Source organism: Trachinotus anak, unplaced genomic scaffold (assembly GCF_046630095.1).
Source record: "Trachinotus anak isolate AG129_WGS33_773 ecotype Australia unplaced genomic scaffold, CSIRO_AGI_Tana_v1 ptg000004l, whole genome shotgun sequence".
Classification (NCBI taxonomy): Eukaryota; Metazoa; Chordata; class Actinopteri; order Carangiformes; family Carangidae; genus Trachinotus; species Trachinotus anak.
The window spans coordinates 457,501-482,199 of NW_027273855.1; the positions used below are offsets into that span (position 1 = coordinate 457,501).

A 24,699-nucleotide genomic window follows, 5' to 3' on the forward strand; every position below is an offset into this window, starting at 1 on the left:
TGCACATCTACTGCTCCCGGTGCACGGCGGACCAGCTGGAGATCCTCAAAGTCATGGGCATCCTGCCCTTCTCCGCGCCGTCCTGCGGCCTCATCACCAAGACGGACGCCGAGCGGCTCTGCAACGCCCTGATCTACGGAGGCGCCTACCCGCCGCGGTGCAAGAAGGAGCTGAGCGGGGGCCCGCTGGAGCTGGAGCTCACCGAGAGGAGCTTCAAAGTCTACCACGAGTGCTTCGGCAAGTGCAAGGGCTTGTTCGTGCCGGAGCTGTACTCCAGCCCCAGCGCAGCGTGCATCCAGTGCATGGACTGCAGACTCATGTACCCGACCCACAAGTTCGTGGTGCACAGCCACAAGGCGCAGGAGAACAGGACTTGCCACTGGGGCTTCGACTCGGCAAACTGGAGGGCGTACATCCTCCTGGGCCAGGATTACACGGGGAAAGAGGAGAAGGCCCGTCTGGAGCAGCTCCTGGACGAGATCAAGGAGAAATTTGATTTCGCCAACAAGTACAAGAGGAAAGCTTCATCCAGGGTGAGTTGGTCCTCCTGCTGAGCCTCAGCGTGGAGCTGGGTCTCCAGATAGAGGCCGTGGTGTGCATGCTGGTTCATGGTTGTGCTTCTGGGAATCCCGGTTGTCCCAGACAGGGTTCCCCAAAGTGGCATTTGTCCCGGTTGAAGGACGCATGAAGAAGGGTCACCTGGATGTCTCATGTGTCATTTGTGTCTCTCCAGGGGTCGGTGACCCCCCCGCTGTAGAGAAACCACTCAGTATTTGGTCATCATTGCCATATTGTTACTAATTGGGCCTCATCCAGCAGTGACAACAAAGCGCCTCTGGTGGTAATAAAGCCATTAGTTTGGCTGTGAAACACGTCTCAGCCTCACTTTATTGGCCTGTGCTGTAAATACAGCCTCACTCATCACGGCTCATCACAAACACACAAATAAACATCAGCTCAGATGTAAGTGAGGAAATAATTCTTCCTCCCTGCTTCAGATTAAAACAGAGACATTTTAAACACACACACACACACACACACACACACACACGCACACACACGCACACACACACATGCACACATACTGGTTGTTAGGACATTGCATTGACTTCCATTCATTGTGGCCAGCACAACTCTAAACCAGGACCTTAGACAAGATGTTTTGCCTCATTAGGGCTTTGGTCCCCACAAGGTCAGTGTTTATTCTGGAAACTGTCCCAAAGAGGTTACAAAAAGCTTGTATGCACACACACACACACACACACACACACACACACACACACACACACACACACACACCAGGATAGAAGATATCTCTCCGTCTACATTTCTGACTGTTCCTTCAGTGTGTGTGTGTGTGTGTGTGTGTGTGGAAACTCATGTGTCACAGTAACTGTAAGGTGTGTGTGGGTTTGATGGGCGCCTGTTATCAGGCTTTCATTCTTCTTCTCTGGTTTTAACCACGCGCTCTGATTCTCTGTTTATTTGTGATAGTTCTACATTCTTTGCTGAAGCAGAATTGGAGCATCCATGTCAGTTTCAGCTCTGCATGTTTCCTCTGGGTTTTTTTTTTTATGGGGGGGGGGGGGGGGGGTTTGTTGTGGTTTTCAGTGCCCCCTCCCCAGTTTGCTTTTGCGCTAACTGACTGTAAAGATGTATGAGGGGATTATAATCTGAGCCTCGGTGTGCAGGCAGAGAGGGGAGCTGGGTGGTAGACAGATAAAAAGAATCCCACCCCCCACCCCACCTCTAGAAAAAAAAGGCTAGTGTGGCCATTTGCATGAACTGTTACACATGAATGGAGTTGATGAAGCAGGGTTTAGAAGTATTGTGGTGGAAACATAATATGATCCCAACAAAGGGGAGCATTCAGCAAACATCGGGACAACCCCCCCACCCCCAAAAAAAAACATCCACTTTACCCCAGGCCAGCCACCCACCTCTGACATACATGCACTCGCACTCATCCTGCCCCTCTTACCTACTTTTTACTCCAATCTAATTGAAACCAGAGGGGGCTTGTGGGGGCAGCAGACTTGTTGATGAGGCACAGAAAGCAACTGCAAAAGTGTTTACAAGCAGCTTCTCTCCAGCCCCCACCGAGGAGGCTTCTTTCAGGGGGAATCTGCTAAAGAAAGAGAAATCAGAGAGACCCTTGAAGTCCTGAAGAGAGCCAGAGTCCTGCCATGCATGGTGAATACCCACTCTTGGCACACACTTTCATTCAGACTTGAGTGGGCACACCTCTAGGACCCCCACTTTCAGGGGCCTCTTCTATTTTTATAAGTGCCGACAGGGCACCCAAGTGTTAAGCTCAAGGCTCATTTGAGCCTCTCCCCTGCTTTTTAATTCGACTCCTCCTTTTTTTTTTTTTCTTCTTCAAGTGCCCTGTTTCAAGAAACGCTAATGAGGGAATGCATGCTGGGTAGGAGTTGAGGAATATCGCTAAACTTATAGCGACAGAGCTCCCTGTTGTCAGCACATTTCAGCACAGCCCAGGCACTTTGAAAGGCTTCACTCGGAGGATGTGAGGCAAAGTGCTAGACTGCGTTGCGCTGCCTTTCTACCTCTCAGCGCACAAGGAAATGCCATCATCTGCTCACTGTCAGCCAAGGAACTGGGCGGCTCAGTGAATATTAATAAGCGTGTTACAGAAGTGTTAGCAGCAGTCTCGCATGCAGACAGACACAGGAAGTGATATTGCCGCACTTCCCTCCTTGCAGACGCTCTTTTGAGAGCCTCCTCCTGAGAAGCACGCTGGCATATGTCTGAATCACACACTGTTTGAGTAAAAACAGCTTTTGACTTTTTGTCTGTGTCTGTGGAAGAAGTGTGAATGCGCAGTAAAAGTTCATTCTGGTCTTGTCTGAGAGGATGTGAGCCACAGTGCTGACTGTAAACAGCAAATGCAGTTAACTCTTGAATTGTTTAAATTAATTTATATGCTGGGTGTGGAGCACTTCTCCTGGGCTGCTCCTTGCATGCCCTTGGCTGCGAGTCTTTTGGTTTCTGGCTGGTGCAGATGTGGGTGGCACACATAATCAGTGGCTTTCCGCATCAGGATGTTTAGATAAGGATTGTGGCTGCAGATTTTAGTATGCTGCTAACTTTATAATTTGCCCTCAAGATGATGTGATTTCTACACAATCCGTCTGTTTTAGGGAGATATGAGAAAGAGAATTGTGGGGCGGAGGGTTGGAGGGGCGGTGCTTGTCTTCGAGCCAGCTCCAGCTTGAGTCACGCTCAGTTCAAAACCAGCAAGTTTACATCAGACTTTCTTTTTTTGGTACCTTCCTAAATGGCGAGGATCCAGTCAGCGTCTTATCTGTGTTTTCAGTTTTAGAAATAAAGCAGCTTCTCTTTGTTGAAGTCACTGGATTGGACACAGGACTTTTTTAATTACAGATGGATGCTTGGTGGTTAGAGGCAGAGTTAGTCTTTTCCTACAGTACACTCCTGCAGAGAGGTGAACATGTTTTACACAGCTGTTGCATGAAAACACTGGAACATGTCTGTGTGCCTGCGTATCCCCACACTCTGCAGTGACTGAGAACAGAGCGAGGAATCCAGATCTCCTCTTCTCCACTGATTCACTCTCATTCTGAGGTGCTGGAAGTTGTGTGTTTAGAGACAGACGTGTGAAAGAATCCAGTGAGAACAATAATGCAGTGTAGAAGCCATTTTGTGTTTATGCTCCACATATGTTACTGTGCTGCTGACTCCCAGCACATTCCTGCACAGTCTCTGGGCTTCGTCCTGTGGCTCAGTGCACAAAAAGCTGACCAGTGTTACAACACACAACTATTCAAAAAAGCAAAGAAAAGAGACAAACCTTTGTCCTTTGTGATGTTTTTAATATTTGGCTCCAAAGCGTTGTGCTGTCGAATGTGCAGGAGCTCAAACTTCCCCTTTTACTTCTGCAGCCTCCCCCACCCCACACCTCTGAGATGCCCTCACTGCTGCTCAGGATATCTGGCCTCCAGCAAAAAGGGGCAGCTTGTTTCAGGAGGGAGGTGGGGCAGCGGTGGTGGTGGTGGCGGGGGCTCAGAGGAAGCAAACTCCCCAAGGGGATATAGGCCCATGTCCTGTTTCATATGCAAGGCGCAGTGCTGGCTAAGCCTGCTGACAGCCAGCCATGTCCACACAGTGGACAGGACAACAGCTGGTGGCTGCGCTCTGCAGAGGCAGCGGAGGGAATATTTTTATTCCCCTTTTTTACAGTTACATAAGGTCGGCTGCAGAGTTTGAGTTTGTCCTGAGGAAGTGTGTGAGGAAAAGCGTTTTTTACAGATATTCGGTGTTGATGTTTCTCTGTTTTATCTGTCAAATAGCAGAATTGAGAATTTGTGTTCTCTGCTTTGAAAAAGAGGAAGCCACAAATTAAATTAGGTGTATAATGAGTTATTTGTCTGGGTTTGTAATGGAGGACAGTCAGTCCACGCTGCGATCAATGCCGTATTGACACACAAGCGTCTTTACTCCATCACTTCTGGAGCTGAATTTAACCAAAGTGACAGAAATACAGAGCCTTCACTGGCTCGTTGGCTCGCAGAAAAATGCCTTTTAATGATCTGAGCTGCGACTCTGAGCCTGAATAAAATACAGAGTAAAGTCAATTAAATGTCCCATATTGTATAAAGTGAAATTTCCCCGTCTTTTTTTATTATAAAGCAGCTCGAGGTTCTATATTAAAACCGCTTCTTCTAAAATATCAACACAAAGGAAAAGTGTAAAATATGAGACCTTTAAAACGAGGGGTTCAGTTAATAAGTGAGATGAAATTTTGGCTAATTACTTTCCACAGATGCTGCCACTTGTTCAGAGCTCTTTCATCTTTCTTCCCCTGTGCAGGAAATCAGCTGCAAAAACTACATTTACTTTGCTCCTTTCTCCTTTTCTGGAGAGAAACATTCAGTGAGGCGTGACTTTGCTCTGAGGCTCCTGGGTGAGAAACTTTGAGGAACACGTGTGTCGTGAGATGAAAAGTCTGTACGGAGGTTTTGATGAGTCTTTAAACATCTGTCTGGGCCGTAGATGGGAAAGTAACAAGTAACAAACAGGAGAGAGAGAGTGGCAGAGCAGGTTATATAGCTTGTTGTGTTGTCTGGAAAATGTTTGAATAGGCTGCCATTGAAGTAGCAGCGGAAAATGAATTAAGTGCAGTGATTCTTCTCGTACAGAAAGTCTTGCTGCCAGAAGCTGTTTATTTCAGAGCCTTTAAAATTCTGCGAACAAAGGAGGATTTTCCCAGTTGCTGCTTGATTGTGCACAATAGATGAAAGCTTCTAGAAAGCAGCGCTGTATGCATTTGTGTTTGTTTGCTGCAGGATTCTGACTTTACTGTAACTTAACAGACCGAACCATGGCCACTTAGTGTGTGTTTTTATTTCAGCATCCAAATAACTTATAACACATTTTCTGTACAAACCAATGTTGTTAAACTCTCTAAAGTCTCTCTTTATTAGAAACTTTGTACTTCTCAAAGGAATCAGGACAAAACTCAGGCTACGTCTGCATGACTACGTTTTAGTTTTAAACTCTTCAGACTTTCAGAAAACGCTGCTGGACCTGTTTTAGTCTAAACCTCCAGGTTGTGTTGGACGGACACAAACAGAGACCTTTGGAAACGATGATGTAGACGCCCACGGTGGCTCCTGATTGGCTCTTATCAGCCTGGACTTTCAGTGGTCTTTGCTGTTCCTGCTTCAGGGGATTTTCTGCAGCCAATCAACTGCAGAGTTGACAACCTGCTTCCTGTTTACACCGGCTTGCACATGCTCAGTGCGTGTGAATGGTTGTGTGTGTGTGTGTTTTCAGGTGTGTTAGTGTGGACGGACATGGTTTTAGTTTTAAAATGAAATCGTAGCTGTGTGGACTTGTCCTCAGGAATCACACCTGCTCTGAGTCTTTCCAGGATTCAAACCCCTGACTCTGTTTTTAAGGTGCAAAAAAAAAATATGTCGGAGACTAAATTTAGCTTTTCTTGAGTTCAAAAACTGCTGTCTGTCACAAATAGCTCAGGCCTCTTTCAGGAGGAGAGAATGACTAAAGGAGAAAAAGAAAAGGAGAAGTTTAAGCTCTCACTGCCAGCCATTGTCTGCCCTCCACCCCCTCTGCTGCGCTCCCATCCCCCGTCTCCCCCCGGCCCGCTGGCTTCTCCATCCATCAGCAGCGTCTTCATGTGATAAATGGACGGAGCAACGGGCTTCATGAAGAGCCTGGGCAGGAGGGGACTGGACAGTGTATTAATAAACCTCACTATGACGGGGGCTGCTGTAGTGAGAAGAGACAAGGGGCAGGGGAAGGAAAAGGAGGCTCTCAGGGGTCACCAGGACCCCTCCCACCTACCCCAACATCCATTCACAGAAGATGGAGGAAAGAAAAGGTCCATGTCGCTGCGGCTGTAGGCAACCATGCATGTGAGTTATCTGGGAAAGCAGCGCACGCAAAGCTCAGAGCAAATGGGTCCGAGGAGCCGAGAGCATGTGTGGAAATGAAGTATTTCCCCCCTGTCAGAATATTCACAGCCTTCCCATAAAGCGTGAAACTAACGAGCACACTCAGCTCGCGCTCGGTGGCAGCTCTGAAGTCTGTGAAGGGACCTTGAGCGTGTCTTATTGGGATCATGGTCAAAGCGGCACGGAAGGAAGAACCTGGTGACCTCCTCCAGGTGTTGCGTGGAAAAGAAGCTCCTTCCTCAGTCACATGGTGCGATTCGCTGTCTGGCCTGGCCGCTGGCTTGTGAACGACACTGTGTCGATTTTTTTCCTGGGCATTCAATATTGATGGGAGGGTTACCATAGGCAGCGAGGTCCGGTGTGTTTATTTAATGAGAGGTGCTTTGAAATATTCATCGACACACATGGCGCTGTAAGACCAGCTTCAGCCTTAACTACACATCCCTGAGCACCGTCCTCTCACCTTTCGCCTCCTTTAACCTGCCCCACGGCAAACGCCAGCGGTGCTCAGACGGGAGGCCAGCATCACAATGAATTTATATTTTTTTACTCTGCCAAGTGGCAAAAACCATCTCTGTGTAGTTTTACATCTCAGGCTCTGAGCCTCTCTCCTGATTGGCTGACAGTTTTCTGGGTGATCCAATAAAAATACAGCAGATTTCAGGTAAACACTCAGAGAAACTAAACCTGGTGGGTCCAGGTGAGCCGGGCAGAAGTCCTGACGGCTGGTTTTAAGGCTCAGTTTCTGAATACAGGCTGTGTGCATTTCTCTGTGGACTGAGGCTTTGATACTTTCACAGTATTAATATAGAACCTAGACCTGCTTTATAATCACAAACACATGGACATCTACCTTTATACAACATGGGACCTTTAAGCCCTGATACTAGGTTTAGGTTTAGGTTTTAACCGAGATGTATAGATGTCTCCTCACCACAAGCCACAGCTGTTTTCAATTGGTGAGTTAACACTGTGGATGTGAGGCGGTTCCTCTTTGTGTATGGATTGGACGCATGATAAACATTCAAGTCATATCTGCGAACAGTTCTGCTGTCTGTTTGTTTTGTCGTGAAGGCTGCCATTGCATCATGGGACTGAAAGTGAGATTTTTTTCCCACACGCCTGTATGAAGTCTGACGGTGGCGAGGCATCACATCTGATATCTGACTCTCTCATATCTCACCTTTGAGCAGATGTAAAGCTCTGACTGTGAATGTTTTGATTGTTTATGGGAAAAGAAGTGAAGATGTAATAATTAAAGCAGATGTAGATGTTTGGGGGTGAAGAGCAGGTTAAACTGCACCGGCTGATTTCAGAGATGTGGTTTTAAAACTGGAAACCACTGCAGGACAGCTTCAGTTGCAGGCTGGGGTGGTGGGATGGGTGGGATGGGGATGGGGTGGGGGGTTTACTTTCTGCTGCGTCAGCCCAGGAGCACGCTTTGTGTTGTCCTCTGGTGTTGCCCCACCCCCCACCCTTTCCCCCTTTGCACTCATATGTTTGGAAGAGCAGCCAGCACCACATGACCTTTCCTACCCCAAATAAAGAGGTGACCCACCTCACCCTTTGCCTCGTGAAGCACAGTCGGCCAATCGCGTGCTGCTGTTCAACTCCCACAGGGCAGATGGCTGTCTGACGACACACACACACACACACACACACACACACACTACAATCCAACATATTATCCACGGGCGACATAATGTCATGAAATGAATGTTTGCACGCTCTTAAGTGTTTAAGATTTTGGGCTCACCTCACAAAATGTGCATGTGAGACTCATGGGGACATTTGAATAGCAGAGGTGTCCTCCGCCTCATCTGGTGTGTGTGTGTGTGTGTGTGTGTACACGGGGCTGGTCCAGCCTCTGATTTGCAGTTGTGTGGATATAGAGTGCGTGAGTGTGTGTGCGTGCTTGTTTTGAGCCTGGATCAGCTGTAGGAGCTGTAGGAGGAGATTAGCATGAGCTCACTGCCTACTCATTTCCATCCCCATCTGCCTGTCTCCCACAGTGATGCCCCCCCAAACTCCACCCCCGCCCCAAACCACGTGCACACACACACACATACATACACTACAAACTACTTGCACATATGAGCACGGACGTTCACATAGCATCCAGATCCCACCCCCGCAATGCCTCCTCAGTCTTATAATGAATACAGAAGCAGACAGAATCGTGTGCAAATACACATACACACATACACACACACACACACACACACACACACACACAGACTTGTCAGCTGCACAGGCAGTGTGTAGTTAACATCCACCAGGCTTGGCCTAGAATATCCTCCTATAGTGTCATGTCAGAAGCGAGTGGTCCATCTCAGACTGTTGGAGCAACAATCCACGGGTGGACTGTTTTCTCTGAAGGGCATCTTCTTAATAATCATGTCAGAGTTTGGGAGGTAGAGGCAGAGACGGAGAAGCAGATACAGGGAGATCTTCCAGCTAACAACCTGCGTTAACCTGATTTCTGATTGAACCAGTGCGATTCCTCTGAGGAGGAAGCTTCCAAGTCAACTCAGCAGCTTTGAAAAAGCTCTGGATGGTAATAACAGTCAAAATGTGGATTTTTATTTTAAAGAAAAAAACAGCAGCAGAAAAAGCTTCATTTATACACAAACCGAGCACTCACAAAGAAAATAGTCTTCTGGTGTAGAAACTGTTTTCTTCGTATACTCTTCATTATTTATCCTAAAAATCTCAGTGTAGTGGCTGGCTGAGCCATGTGGAAGGGCAGCTCCCAGGAGCTCTGAGAGGTATTGTTGAGAGAGGGAGGTGGTGGTGGTGATGATGGTGTCTGGGGTGGGGGGTGGTGGTTGCTGTCCGCTGGCTAGCCATTGTCACCTCTTTTGTGGTGGGTATCAGCTGTGGATCTGTGATTGTGGGACAGATAGAGGTGACATCCCACCCTCCACCCCCTGCACTGTGGGATGATCAGTGCTCCCAAAGCGCCTGAGTCATGGACTAGTGTTCATTGTTTGTCGTCCCCCCCCCCCCCCCCCCCCCCCCAACACACACACACACAAAGTCGATGTTTGAATCTAAAGGTGACGGCGTCATCATGGCCCCCCCACTTTATGACCTGGGGGAGGACATGAGGCAGAATCAGTAAATAACTTCTAAAAACTCATTTTATAGACTGTGACGTCATCTTTTAATTTTCTTTTTTTTCTTTTTATTATTTCTGTATCATCTTATAGTGTTTTTACTCTGTTTGCCTGTGTGTGTGTGTGTGGTTTTGCTCCCTTCTTCTTTACATTGTTATATATTTTTTGTCTTCCCTCTGTTGCTTTTCACTACCATTGGTTCTTATTGTCCGTGAAAGCACTTTGTAAACCCTGTTTTTAAAGGTGCTAAATAAATAAAGTTGTTATTATTATGCACATAAAAGTGCTGCAGTTAAACCTTAGATTACTATTAAATGGTGCCATTTACACCTGAGGAGGAGAGACTGTCTGCAGCCGTTCCCTTCTGATTATATGATTATACGAGATATTATAACAGAGCATAATCTTCAAATATAAAAACAACATATTGTTCACTTTGAAATGAACAGAAATAAATCTCCATCCTTGTTCTGGGTCAGAGAATCATTGTCGATCTCGTTCACGCCTTAAGTTTCTGCTTCATCACAGACCTGAGGGAATATTTAAGTCAGAGTTTTTGTCGATTGTGAACGTACCGTCAGAAAATTCCGTTTTAAACCTAAAGACTTTTGAGAGGAAAACACCAGAAGCTGCAGCCGGTGCATTTTCCTCACAGGCAGTTTTATTGTTGGAAAGCAGAGTTTTACAGTGCAGTCTCATGCGTTTCTCTTCTTGGAAAAGGTGTATCTTCCTGGCAGTAAAGTCCACAAACACTTCTGATGTTTACTTTTGTTTAGACTGCTCTGACTCAGTGATGTCTGGCTGCTCTTAAGGCAGTCTGGGTTAATCTTAAACTGGATTAATCAGGAGGTTCACTGAGCTGCCCTATTGATCCAACAAAACAAGTCTGCCCTGAACTTTGATTGACCATTAAAACCTGTCTCTGTTTGTCACAGCAGCAGTTTATAAGAAGTGCAGTGAGGCCAGGTGTGCCGCAATCGAAACACACAACTGAAAGAGGATTTGGTGTCAGTGGTGTCAGTGTGATACACATGAAGTCTGGAGGAAGGGTGAGATCATCGGGTTTGAAGTGAAACCAGTCGGTGAAGGGGCAGGGTGCAGTCGGTTAGTGCGGACTGGAGAGGAAGGGTTAAACCCAGCCGAGGGGGGTGCTGGTGGTGGAGGTAGACTGGCAGCTGGATGGTTTTCTTACAGGCAGAAAGAGAAACACAGTCGGTGAACTGCAGCCACACCTCAGCTGCAGCTTGTCAGGAAGTGGAGGTGAAGGCATGTGTGTGTATGTTTGAGTAAACCGGGGCGTCTCTCGGTGTTGGCGGTGCAGGGGCAGAGCTCAGCAGGCTCAGTTTACTCCTCAGGAATGAAGTGTTGGAAACAAAGGCTTATAATGTGGTTAACATCCTTCCTCTAGACTAGCTGGGCCATTCCTCCCCCTCCAAGTCACCAATCTCCTGAATTAATCCGTCCCAGCTGCACTCTGGCAAATGAAGCGGCCATGCAGATGCTAAATAAAACAATATACTGAAAGGGGATCCCTCCTCCTGGCACAGACGCCTGCTTCTCAGGTCTCAGTCTGAGCCTCCGACGGGCTCAGACGATCCTCCACCCCCCCACCCAAAATCGAGCAATTGATTTCACATCCCACACACATGCACACACACTCCTTCTACTCCAGCAGAGGAGACAATAGGCCTCTTGAAGCCCCTGGATTATAATGAATGTAATTGTAGATCTCTAAGACAAGGTAATGTGTGGAGTGTGTAACCACCTCCGACACAGTGTGAGCACAAAGACGTTATTCTCAGCTTCGTCCTTCAGAGAAAACGCTGCCAAGGCTATCTTCAGCAGCAGGACATCTGTTTATATAAAGTCCCAGGCCATTTATATATGTCTGCTGTCTGTGTGTGTGTGTGTGTGTGTGTGTGTGTGTGTGTGTGTGTGTGTGTGTACGTGCATGTGTGGTGAGGGGGGTTGAACAATCTGACTTATCCCATGTGACCTCTAGCCTTCTCACTGGGCTCATCTGTCTGCCCTGTTTAATTATCTTCACACACACTCTCACACACACACACACACACACACACACAGGTCAGGGCTGCAGCTGAACCTTGCCACGCCACCTCCACTCTCATTGCTTCCCCTCCCTCCCTCCATCACACTCTTCCCTCATTTCCCTCTCTCCAGGCATGGCTGCTGGTTGTCTGCATGGCTCTGCAGAGGATTAAGCCAGATGTGTGTGTGAGTGTACGTGTGAGTGTACGTGTCTGTGTGTGTAAACACTTGTGGTTTGCATAGCAGTCACACTTTTCCCACCAGCGTTATTGCGATTACGATATGCACCTCCCATATAGAACCACTGTGGAGGGCTGAAACTGCCCCCAGCCCCACACCATCAGATCCTCTCTTCACACCCAGAAGTTTGTTTTTACTCAAAGCGTTGCACCTTTTTCTTTTTCTTACTTGATTTTCTGATTTAATGAACTGATTTCATACTCAAACTGTTTTCTCACACAAACTCCAGTTTGTCCAAAGTCGTCCTTTCACCTGGGGCTGAACCACATGCAAGAAAAACCTTATTATTTTGTCAAATATTGGGACAATAATGGGAATGGTCATTTTTGCATTTGACCTTCACTGAAAAAAATTACCTATCACTATCTAATGTTTCTCATGAAAGTGCAAATAATCAGACCTGTCAGGACCTTAAGGTTTTTCACTGATTCATCTCGTTTGAATCACAGCTCCCTTACCTTTGTGAAAATAACCTTTTTGTGCACATTATAATATCACAACCATAGAGCAGCGAAAACCAGGGACATTATGAAGATTATAATCAAGGTGAGGTATGAAATACCTGCCACATCCTCCTTTGGCAGCATGGCCAGGTGTGAGTGTGTATTTGTTTTTCTCTTTCAGAAGTGGTGACATTTCTCAAAGATACAATCGAATGTGAACAAGGAGGTTAGATCCAATCACAAGTGGTCGGCCCTGATGTATTTGCGTTTTACAGCCTGGTTGAGATATGTGCTGCGGTCCCTCTTATCTTGATATAGACACTGTCTGGATGAATGGTGGTACAAGACATCAGGTCTGAGACAGGGTGGAGCGTTGAGGGTTGGCTTGATTTTCCACACAGCAGAGTCAGCGCTCTGAGAAGAAGCCGAGATGGGGCCCAGTGTTTAGTCTCAGCCCAAGAGCCAGAGGTGTTATGTCTCTCTGTCTCTGCACTCTTTCTCTCGACCTTTCATGTTTTCTTGAACTGTTTACTTCCCCTGTGTCAAGCCCCTTCCTCTACCCTGCCAGATCCCCACCTCTCACTGCTTTCACCATCCGCGGTGAAGCCATCCAGCTCAGGAAGCGCTGTGAAACATCAGATTCCACTTCCTGCAGCAATCAATACATCTCAGGTCCAGCAGACATGCACCCACAGCTGGGAATGCACACATGTTCTTCCCCTCTCTCTCCCTCTGTCTCTCTCTCTGTCTCTCTCTCTCTCTCACACACACACACCTGGTGTGATTTCACACTGTATGCATGTAAGAAGAGATTTTATTGAGAGCAACTCACAACGACAGGATCAGACTCTGTTTCTAAGCCTTAAAATGAAGAAGAAAGGTAGCAAAGGCCTGGATGTCCTTCACATCATCCAATCAGGAGCCATCGACTGTCAGCGTCCCAGTGAATCAAATGAATGGTGTCGAATCAGTTAACCCCCATCTTAAAACACTTCATCATCTGAGTTGTCAAAGGGGTTCTTGGGCTCTTTGAGACTGTTCAAGGAGATCCTGAAAGGACTTTACATTTACGTGTATTCATTTGGTAGACACTTCACTGAGGTGCAGTCCAAGCTGCAGCAGATCAAGGCAAAGCTTTTGAGAACAAGTTCTCCAACACTCAGTTCCATGTTCTATGTGATACAAGTGCCACAAAGTTTGCAGGTGCATGAAGTGAAATTTAAATGAGCTTGAGGGATAGAGAGAAAGAAAGAGCACGTTGGGTGTAAATACTCCTGGAAGAGGAAGGTCTTCAAGCTATCCTTGAAAACAGAGATGAGTTTGGTAATGAATGTTGTGCTGAACAGAAGGACCAGCTGGAACCAGCTGGAGTCCAGTCTGAATTGAAGGTGGTGTTTCATTATCTTTTGTGAGCTATCAGTGAAGAAGTATGAGATTCATGTTGAGACAATAGTGCTGCTAAAACCTGGAACTTAGTTGCATCTGAGCACCTCCTGCTCCCTGGTCCTGAAGGTTGATGACTGAAGTCAGGTCTGTGTTTAACAGCAGCTCAACACATGTTCAGGTTTGATTCTCTGACATCAGATCCGTCAGTAAATCCCTCAGTCCTGATTCTTGAAGCTTCTCCGTCTGTTAAAAAAGGCCGGAGTCTAAACTAACAACAAGACTCTAACAAGAGTCTAAATGAGACGACAGAGGTTGTCGGGGACGTTAAGTGTCATCAGTCCAACATGAAAACCGATCTCCTCACCAGTCCACCTTTACAGCCTCGCTGTGTTTCTACAAACTGTCACTAACTCTGTCAGAGGAAAGGCTTCTGTAGAAGAGCTCAGAGCTGAATCAACCTACAGGCTGGAGGTGAGTGGTGGTGACGGTGAAGTCATGTGACCGTGGTGTCGTTGGTTTAGAGCCTAACATGAGCTTCTTACTGCTGCTGGTTGTATTTAGGCTTTAAACATCATAAAGTGGAGTCATTAGTGAAGATGATCCTGCTGAACCAAACCTGTCAGGATCAGAAACTGCTGCTGATTTTCTCTCATCATCCAAAACGCAACAGAGAAATCCTATTGGCTACAGGTAACTTCTGGGTATCATGTTGTCCGTCAGGAAGAACAGGGAGAGTATGGTATCGTCAACATATCGTCGCCATCGTCAGTGATATCCCACAAACAAATAGCAGTTTCACTATAATTCAGTCAAGTTGAAATGATCCCAATTAGAAGATGTAAAATAATATCAGCACTCGTTGGTTTCATTGTCCCCCTTGGTATCTGATCTCAGCTGACAGTTTAATTTCCCACCAAACCATCCAGTAAAATCTTTTTCTCTCTCCTCCGTTTGCTAACTTCTCCTGCCTGGTTGATTTTGGCAGCAGTGAAATGGATAGATGGATGAACCGAAGGAGGGATAGATGAATGGAGGGATGATGGACGTCTCAGCCTTTTCCCCTCCTCCCCAATGGCAGTAATGAAATGATAGATCCCTAATGTGGATGGGAGCAGAAGTGAAGGGATGACCTCACAGCCACCTAATCGCCGCAGAGGGACAAGCCGGCGGCTAATGTGTCCATTAGCCTTCCCTCTGCTAGAGGAGAAACCAACCTGGCTGGGAGTGAGATAGAGGGAGGGAGAGAGAGAGAGGGATGAGATGGAAGACAGGAAACGACATTCATCTCTCTCCCCTCTCGGCCTGGACTCAATTTCATCCTCATTTGTTGAGCTGCTTTTTTGGCATTTTGCCTCAGTTCACCTTCTTTTTGGTGCTAATGTTAGCAAGTTAGCAGTTGGATATTCTTTCTGGTTTTCTTGTAGCTTTTGAGCTCTCAAACCTTTGACTGAAAACCAGATATTGGTCTAAATCCTGCAAAAACATGCACCTCCGTCAGGGACCACCTCTGTGACTGTGTAAATGTTTGCTTCACGGGGATCCTGTTGTTCCTTGTCTGGCCTACAGTTCATCACTGGGGGTCAGAGAGGTTGCTGATACCAGAGTTTGCTCCAAAGGAAGCCCCCTCCCCCTTCATCATGTGACCTGTGTGGGGTGACTGTCAGTGGACAACAGCCAGAAGCCCAGGGAGGGGCCCTTTTTTTGTACAAAATGAAACCACAGTACAACACACACAACTGAACAAGTGAACCCATGTGGTGTCACATGTTCACCTGCTGCACTGCAATCTCTCCTGCTTCCCCTTTTCTGAGTACAGCCAGGGTGAGGAGCGTGTCGGCTGTCAGTCACAACAACCCTGCAGACTGTCAGTCTGAGCTCCTACCGCAGAGGCAGCAACTTAGACTTCTGGTTTCGACACCTCGCTGGCTTCCTGTGGCGTCTCCGCCCTGCCGTCGGAAGCATCTTTAGCACTTCTGACATAACAGACCCAAATGTCGACACTGTCTGTGCTGCAGTGTTTTAGTCTTCTTTCTACTTGCTGCCTTTTTTCTTCATCCTGGCTGTGACTGAACTGATAAACCTTCAGGAACCTTAGACAGTCATTGAGAAATACATGTTTGTTATTAAAGCACCAGTTTTCTACAATTTTGGTCTTATTTTTGTAGTTTTTGAAATCAGTCCTAATGTGAATTTACTGTTCAAAACAGGGTTAAATTAACCCTGAGATTAGCATAAACGCAAAACGTATTTGGACGTTACCTAGCTGAGTTGTCATAAACTACTACCAGACAGAATTATGCTAAACTGAAAGATATGCAGTTCCATACAATAATGGTTAAAGCTCCACACAGTCTAAAGGTAGATGTCCATGTGTTTGTGATTATAAAGCAGGTCTAGGTTCTATATTAATACTGTGAAAGTGTCAAAGCCTCAGTCCACAGAGAAATGCACACAGCCTGTATTCAGACACTGAGCCTTAAAACCAGCCGTCAGGACTTCTGGAACTTTGTGATGTCACAACAGAGCAGTCACTGCCTTCAGCCACACCCCAAGCCCCGCCCACCCAAAACCTTGCAGGATTTGGTTTCTCTGAGTGTTTTACTGAAATGTGCTATATTTTTATTGGATCATTCAGAAAACAGTCAGCCAATCAGAAGAGAGGCCCAGAGATGTAAAACTATCCTGAGATGGTTTTTGGTTCTTAAAACCACTAATAAATCTTCTTATGGAGATCAACACTTCGGATAAACCACAGAGGAAGAGTAAAATACGGGACCTTTAAAGGAAGCTTGTCTCCGGTATCCTGTATGTGTCAAACTAAACTCCAGACCCTCTCCCCTCACCTCTCGCCCTCCTCCCTCACCACTGGAAACCATGTGATTTGGCTCCAGAGTGACGCCTCTCACTCTCTCTTTCTCCCTATGTCTCTCTTTCACTCACTTAGCCTCTCCCAGAGTTCAACAGTGGAACAAAATGTCCGGCTCTGGAGTGGAAAGCGCCAGTACGTGCTAGCCCGCCAGCTCGATTTTGAGGCTGCCCAGCACCCTGCACTGAACCAAAGGGCCTCTTTGTGCTCTGCCCTCACAAAGATATACCCCGAGCAGCAAAAAAAAAAACACCTCCTAAAACAAAACTAACAGCAGTGTCCCAGCCCAGGGGGGTGGGGGAGGCTTCCTGCAGCTCTACATGCAGGGTCCAAGTGGAGGAGCTGCCAGAATCGGAGGTTACAAATAAAACCTGGTGAATAAGCCGGAGAAAACAGAGGAAGGAAGTTTTCCATTTGTGCTAAAAAAGCCCCACGTGGTCGGCTTCCCTTCATTCCTCCTCCTCCTCGTGCACTAAACCATGAAGGCTCATGTTCGTCTCTGAAAGCATTTTGCACTCAGCGATTGCTCCATTTGCATTAGAAGATACTTGTTAATGTTGTATGAACCTGGAAATTTCTCCATGAATTCATTGGTTTCCAGGCTCAGGGCGTTTTTTGCGCTGAGTGTCAAAAGCGATCACTGAATTCAATATAGTCTGTTTACCATTTTGTCAATGAATTGTTAAATATTTAGTCTGTCCAATGTTAAAAACACTGTTAGATGCTCATCACACTTTCCTCGAGCCCAAGCTGAGACCCTCAAACTGGGACCAGCCAGTGTTTGAGGATTTTGGCTCATAAATGATTTTAGTGATTAATCGATCAGTAGAATTGTTCATGGCGAATTTTCCATTAACCAGTCAATTTCAGTTCAACCATCAAGTTTTAAAGCTTGTTAAACACTTGCTCTGGTTTCCTTTCATCTCACCGTCTCTGATCCAAAGTGTCATTTATTTATTTGGAGACATGCTGGAGCTGCTGGTTGTTTTTAGACAAAATTCATCATTGAGACGTTTCTTTTTTTTTCACTCAAAGAAAAATGTGTTTTGTAGAATAACATATATTTATAATTCTCTAGGTAAAGATACTGAAGCAGATAAGTTTTTTTGTATTGTAACTAATTTAGGAAAAGTGAACCAGCTCTGCAGATGAGAATGTAAATATATTAGTGAGTCAGTGTCTGTATCATTTGTTTACTGTATTTCCTCGAGTCTTTCTTCTGATATCTGCTTTACATATTGATCAGCTGTTCTGGAAACAAAGTGTTTGTTACATTCAGCAAAAATTATTAGGATTTGGTTCAGAGTCCGAGTCAAAACACAGACAGAGTGTGTGTGTGTGTGTGTGTGTGTAGTGAAATTCCTCCGTCACATGAGGTCCTCAGGTAATTAAGTGGAGACGGTGACAAACAGGGACAGTGTTTTGAAAGAAATAACAAACTCATGACTCTCGCAGCCATAAACAGCCAGAGAGAGTCGACAGGCTGCCGTGACTCTGGGCTGGACGTGCTCTGTGTGTGTGTGTGTGTGTGTGTGTGTGTGTGTGTGTGTTTTCTTACAGTAGCTCTACTGAACTTTGATCCTCGTCTTGAGACCTCAGTGACCGTCTGTGACAGTAAAACTTAGTTGGCAGCCGCCTGAATGTTGTGTTCTGCCCTTGATAATGGAGCTACACACTGCACTGACCTGAGTGCTCCACCCTGACTCTCAGCTTTACAGCATCATAGATATGGCTCAGTACCTGCCACACACACACACACACACAGAGCGTGGGCCTGTTTGTTGACTGCTGGGTGTGTTGTACAAAGTCCCTTTCACAGTGTTAATTTGGCTCAACTTAAAGTTCAGTGACCGACGCTTCATTACAGAAATAGCACCGAGGTCCAAGAGAGGATGGCTTAAAATGTGTTATATGCTGAGTGTGTGTGTGTGTGTGTGTGTGTGTTTGTGTGTGTTTGTGTGTGTGGACACAGCCATCACCACCAGCAGCAGCAGCTACCACGGAAATTTCTATTTCAGTCTATTAGTCTGATGGGGAGCCGCAGACAGTGAGACACCTCTGTGGCGTAGAGAGAGAGGGAGGGGAAAAGCGATAATGGATTTACTTCAGTGTGTTTCAAGGTGCCAGACAGTGTCTCTCTCTCTCTCTCTCTCTGTCTCTCTCTCTCTCTCTCAAAGTGGGCTAAGCAGTAGCTGGAGCATCAAGGCAGTCTTGTATAAAAAAAACTGCTCTCCCTCTTCCTTTTATGCTTGGAAAGAGCTGCAGCATTAAGTGAGAGAGGCATCAGAATTGTGTGTGTGTGTGTGTGTGTGTGTGTGTGTGTGTGTGTGTGTGTGTGTGTGTGTAATGCACCGCCTCCACACAGCACAGCACAGCGCTCTGGCCCTACATTATCCCAAATGCTGCTGCTGTGATTGGAGCGGTAATGTGGTTGCTAAGCAAACGCAGTCTTCCTGGACTAAATCGGAGCGGGCAAAGACTGCTTCCTGGCTGGCTGGCTGGTGGGCGGGGCTTCGGGTGCTGTTGTTGCTGCGTGCTAACATGACTCACACACTCACACACACACACAAAAGTTGCTTCACTGTAGCACCAGACAAACCTTAAGAAAGTAGCTTTCATTTGTTTTATTTATTTTTATTTATTTTATTTTTATTTATTTATCATCTTTGAATTTTGTCCCCTGGATAAAAAATCAACATCTTGGTTTCTTAACTCTCATTCTTCTTTCATCGCTGCTGCAGTGAGATGAATTCCACCCAGAGGCTGTCGAGTGTTTTAACACCAGCAGCTCAGGGCGAGAACGTGATGACCAGCAAACCAGAGAACAGTGGTGGACCACAACAAAAGGTTTCAGATGATTCAATGAAAGCAGCTGCTGTGTTTGGTTGGAGGCTACTGGGAACATCACTGCAGCTGAACGCTGCGCTTCAAACAGAGCCGCAGTCACAGTCTGACTGAAAATGACAAGTTGAAACAAAACACACCCTGTTTTTAATTTTTTACTTGGTCTGATGTGACCAGGAGCTTCTGGTAGCAAATGTTAGCTCATCTGAGAAGGACAGCACATTGTACCTCAGATGGAGACACGTCTGTTTCATAATGAAGTATTTCTGTAGATTGATTATTATATTTTCATTAGTGATTTGTCAGTTTTTCATTCATCTAAAACAGAGAAAATCAGCTGAGACGCTGGAACCAGTGAATGTTTGATAGATCATCAATTAATTATCAATTATTAAAGTGTTTGTTGACTAATTATCTAATGCTAGTTAGCCATCCCTTGATTAATTGATTAATGGGCTTGTGGTTTAAGCAGTGCCTGTGTTTATGTGTAGGTACATGTAACATCAGTGCAGCTGAAATTGTTGCTTTGTTGAGAAAACAAACCACAAAGTCCAGTGACATCATCTTCATCTTCAGATCGTGTGATGTTGATGAGTTTAGACTAAGCCACTACCTGTTCTCCGGTTGCCGATCACCCGCAGCTGGCTGGCTCGTGTTTCCGTTAAGGCGAGATGGCAGCTCGGGGTCAACTGTCAAAGAGCGAGATGGAGGTGCAAGGTGGGTGGAGGGGGATGGTGGTGACGGGTCAGTTCCTGAAGACAGCTTTAATTAAAGCAGTAGCCAGTTAGGTTTGGGGTCAGCACGACACAGTGTTGTCGGGAGACTGGAGAGCGATGGGGCCGGTAATTAGCCTGAGCAGAGGTCAAGAGGTGGTAATGTGAAGGGCCCAGAGGTGCATCTGGGATCCACTTTCAGACATGTTTGGGGTTGTAGTACTGTCTATATGTGTGCAGGTCTGTGTGTAAGAGCAGGGTGACGTCTACTTTTAGCTTCACACACACAGTGTCACATTTCCTCACCTCTGGTCTGAGCTGCTCCTCTGTGAGTGAGTCTGTAACACAAGGACTGGAGCAGACGGACCAAACGCCTCAGACACAGTCAAATAATTCACATTTCATTTGTTTATTCAGTTTAGATGTAGAAGAGACATCCAGGAAGTAAACCTGTCCAGGTGGAGGCGGCTGAACTGTGTTTGTGTGTGAAAGCTAAGCTAGCAGAGCTGCACACCAACACAGCTCTTTGTCCAACACTGAAAAAAAAGTGGGTTCTTCAGTGTTGGTCTGAGAAGTGGATCATACATCATATTAAACGAGCTCCACATCATTTAAAACTGCATGCTAACCAGCTAGCTCCGGCCAGGCTGGCCCGTCCTCGTCTTCCCTGAACATCAGCTGCTCAGAGGACGAATTATAACCTCCTGTGTTGTAGACGCAACAATGGCTGAAGCTCTCAGCAAGTAAACAGCTGCTGAAGCTAACCGTGGCTAAAAGCACAACGTACAGATTGCTCCTTTAACTGACTCTGGGTCAGCAGACTGCAGAATGTTGAAGTGCTGCTTTAAAAGGTTCTCTACAGAACCCTGCAGGAATGTTCTCCGCTGATGTGTGGAACCCTTCTTGCTGAGAGTGTGTGTGCGAGGGAGGCCTCATGTGGGCCTGACCTGATTCCAGCCAAGCATCGCGTGCCTGACCAGAGCGTCTCTCTGTTCTCTTTCTCTCGTTCTCTTTCCCATCCACTCATCCATCCATCCGTCCCTCTCTCACTCTCTCGCTTGCTCGCTCTTCCTCTCTCTCTCTCTCGCTTATCCATTCTTCTCTTGCTCTCTCTTTTTCTCTCTTCTTTCCCCCGCATTACAGTGTGCCTCACTGCCCATGCTGCACAGTCCGCTTGAAGACACTCTTTCGTGCGCACACACACACACACACACACGCTCCCACACACACACACACACACAGGGTCCCACAGGCTCCCAGCATGCTTACCTCAGTAGAACTGAACTGAACAATTTCACAGCGGCTTTACGGCAGACAGAACGAGAGTGGCGCTGTCTGCCTCCACGCTGCTCACTGGGAGGGGAATGAAAATTTACATATCTGGGTTAAAGTTTAGGATCCAATGGGAAATCATCTTTTTCCATTTACGACATTAAACCACAATATTATTGCATCTGCCCCTTTAAAGATAATGATGCTAATGCGTGCCAGATATTAATTTGATAAAATATGTTTCCTGTGAATTGCGTTGCTTGATGCAAAACTATCATCATCATCGTGGTGCCTTTAAGGCCCAGTGTAACAACAGCCCTCTGCTGGAGACAGGCCAACGTGCACGATTTATGTTTCACTGGACAGGTGGAAGGATGGCACTGGTGCGTGTGTGTGTGTGTACTGTCCTGCAGCGGCAGTAGAGTTTAGGTGCACTGAAGCATGCACACACACCAACACACACACACACAAACACACACACACACACACACACACACAGAGTGACATGATAATGAAACCTGGAGACGTAAACGATGCCGTTGTTCACTTTGACACATACTAGGTTTCTAAACTGTAACCCCCGCCCTGCTGCCTCTCTCTCACACACACACACACACACACGCACACACACACACACACACACACACTCAGCCATTTGTTTTTCAAGCAGCCCCTATAGTCATCACACACTCCATAGGGTCACAGGTACACCCCCTCCATCCCCACACACCCCATCTTTCAGAGCTCCTGTTGTTGGGAGGGATGATCCAAGGCCCTGTCATCCCCAATTAACCAGATGTGGGCCTCAGCCTCCATCCGTCCCACTAATCCCTCCTTTCTCTCCCTCTCTTCTCTCTCTATTCTTCTGGTTTGGACACAAAAAGCTAGTGGGCTGAGCAATGCAATTATTTGTGAGGCATATGTATGCACAAGGTGCACAACACAAGTCGACTCATTAGAAGGACACTTTTGTGAATTATGAGGCATAGAACCTGGAAAAATCTGAAGTCAACGCTGTAGAAGGACGTTTTTTAAAGGTTTAAAGGTAGATGTCCATGTGTTTCTGATTATAAAGCAGGTCTAGGTTCTATATTAATACTGTGAAAGTATCAAAGCCTCAGTCCACAGAGAAATGCACACAGCCTGTATTCAGACACTGAGCCTTAAAACCAGCCGTCAGGACTTCTGGAACTTTGTGATGTCACAACTAAGCAGTCACCGCTCTCAGCCATGGGGGGCTGCATCCAGCCGTTTTTGTGGCTTTTTGCAGAGGATGACAAGATCTTGCAGTGATTGACCAGATATGAGGAGGTGTATGAATTTCTCAATTATGTTTTCATTCAAATTAACGGGGTGCTGGTTTGTCTGAAGCCTGCTCATCTCCTCAGTCCCTCCCCATTCTCCTCAGAGTCACTGGCAGCTTACAGGGAGTCTGGTGTCATTTCTGGACTCGTCTTTACTCTCCTGAGGAGAAAAGAGACAGAAGGTCAGCAGCCTCAAAACTAGAGCAGAGCCTGCTCTCTGTCCTCTGGGTACGGCCCTGCTGGAGCTCAGAATAGTCATCTGGTGCTGTCTGCACTGGAAACGACACCTGAAAAGCTGCGCACGTTATCTGCTCACATTTTTATCAGCGGGAGATTCAGTGTCAACACCACTGATGTGCTTTTTGCGGGACTCCCGTAGTGCGTACGTGGGACCTACTTGTATCGCCTGACCTACTTCACAAAGCACATTGTGTTGTATTGGAGCTGTAAATTTGGTGAGCTGCACCTCTATGTGGTTCTTTATAGCAGCCTTGTGAGGCCGGCCCATGTCGGACAGGGGGGAGAGGGGACAGGCTGCCACCGCTGCTGCGTCTTTAAAAACTCTCTCCAAGCTGCTTTTCAGATTACCAGCACTGCAAACTAGGTAATCGCTCCTCAGCACGAAAGGGCTTATATACCAACTGCAAAGTACGCACAATTCATTTCCAAGCGCCACCTTGCCCTGCTCACTACTTTAATCGGATTCTTGTTTTTGCTGTTTTTGTCCTCACTATTGTGCGAGTGGGTGCTGTTGTTTTCCCGCTGCGTCTTGTTTGGATACAAGGCACTTATGCTCATGGCCGGTGCACATGAGAGCAGGGCTGTGTGGTCGGCTGTGTGTGTTTGCGTGACTGATCGTTTCAAGCCTTCTCACCTTTTTCCTGGTGGCAGGTGGCGTCAGTCTGGTGTTACAGTGCTGAGTGTAAACCACAGATACATGAGAGGGAGGAGGAGGGAAAGAGAAACATGCAAAAGAAGATTAGATTCAGTTGTAACATGAAGCATTTTTATTATGTTGTCACAACTGAGGTTATCTCCAACAAAATGGCAGAAATAATAGATAATAGATGACATTTAAGAAGTAAAATTGTTACCTAATTCTTACTTACAACTTTCAACAGTGAAGAATAAAATTAAAGGTTCAATGTTTTACTCTTCTACTGTGTTTTATCTGAAGTGTTGATCTCCATCAGAAGATATATTTGTGGTTTAAAGAACCAAAAACCATCTCAGTGTAGTTTTACATCTCCTCTCTCAGGCTTCTCTCTGGAGCTCTAGTAACAACAGGTCAGTCAGCCAATCAGAAGAGAGGATCTGAGGCTCTCTTCTGATTGGCTGACAGTTTTCTGAGTGATCCAATAAAAATATAGCAGATTTCAGGTAAACAGTCAGAGAAACCAAATCCTGTAAGGTTGGATGGTGGGTCCAGGTGGGCGGGGCTTGGGGCATGGCTGAGGACAGTGACTGCTTAGTTGTGACATCACAAAGTTCCAGAAGTCCTGACGGCTGGTTTTAAGGCTCAGTTTCTGAATACAGGCTGTGTGCATTTCTCTGTGGACTGAGGCTTTGATACTTTCACAGTATTAATATAGAACCTAGACCTGCTTTATAATCACAAACACATGGACATCTGCCTTTAGACTGTGTGGAGCTTTAAGTCAGTAACAGATCAGGTGCAGACCACTTCTAGTTGTATTATTTTCCTCTTCCTTGGTGTTTTTTTCCTCCTTCATAGCAACAATGAAGTGGTGATGATAGTGGTGGTAGTGGCAAACAACCAAACAGAGGAGAGCTGCACTGGAGAGCAGCACAGGGGGGTTTGTATTGGATCTGATACTTGGTGCAGCTATGGAAAGAGTTAGCCAATGAATGGTGGGGAGGCAGGCAACACATCGTCCTGCCAGAGCCAAGAGGAGTTCGTCAACATCCCCCCTGCACTGTTTTGCAAGAGAGAGGAGTTCAAAATAACTCTGATCTGAAGTTCCACATGCAGAGCTAGTAGTTC

At 46.4% G+C, this 24,699-nt stretch overlaps 1 protein-coding gene across 1 annotated transcript in view; it reads left to right on the plus strand.

The window, feature by feature from the left end:
* LOC139619978 (ski oncogene-like) overlaps positions 1 to 24,699 on the plus strand; it is a 73,134-nt gene that overhangs the window by 802 nt on the left and 47,633 nt on the right. The window contains exon 1 of the mRNA XM_071475067.1: positions 1 to 533. This exon is cut by the window's left edge and continues 802 nt beyond it. Within this exon, the coding sequence (XP_071331168.1) occupies positions 1 to 533 (533 nt within the window). The remainder of the gene's footprint in view (positions 534 to 24,699) is intronic.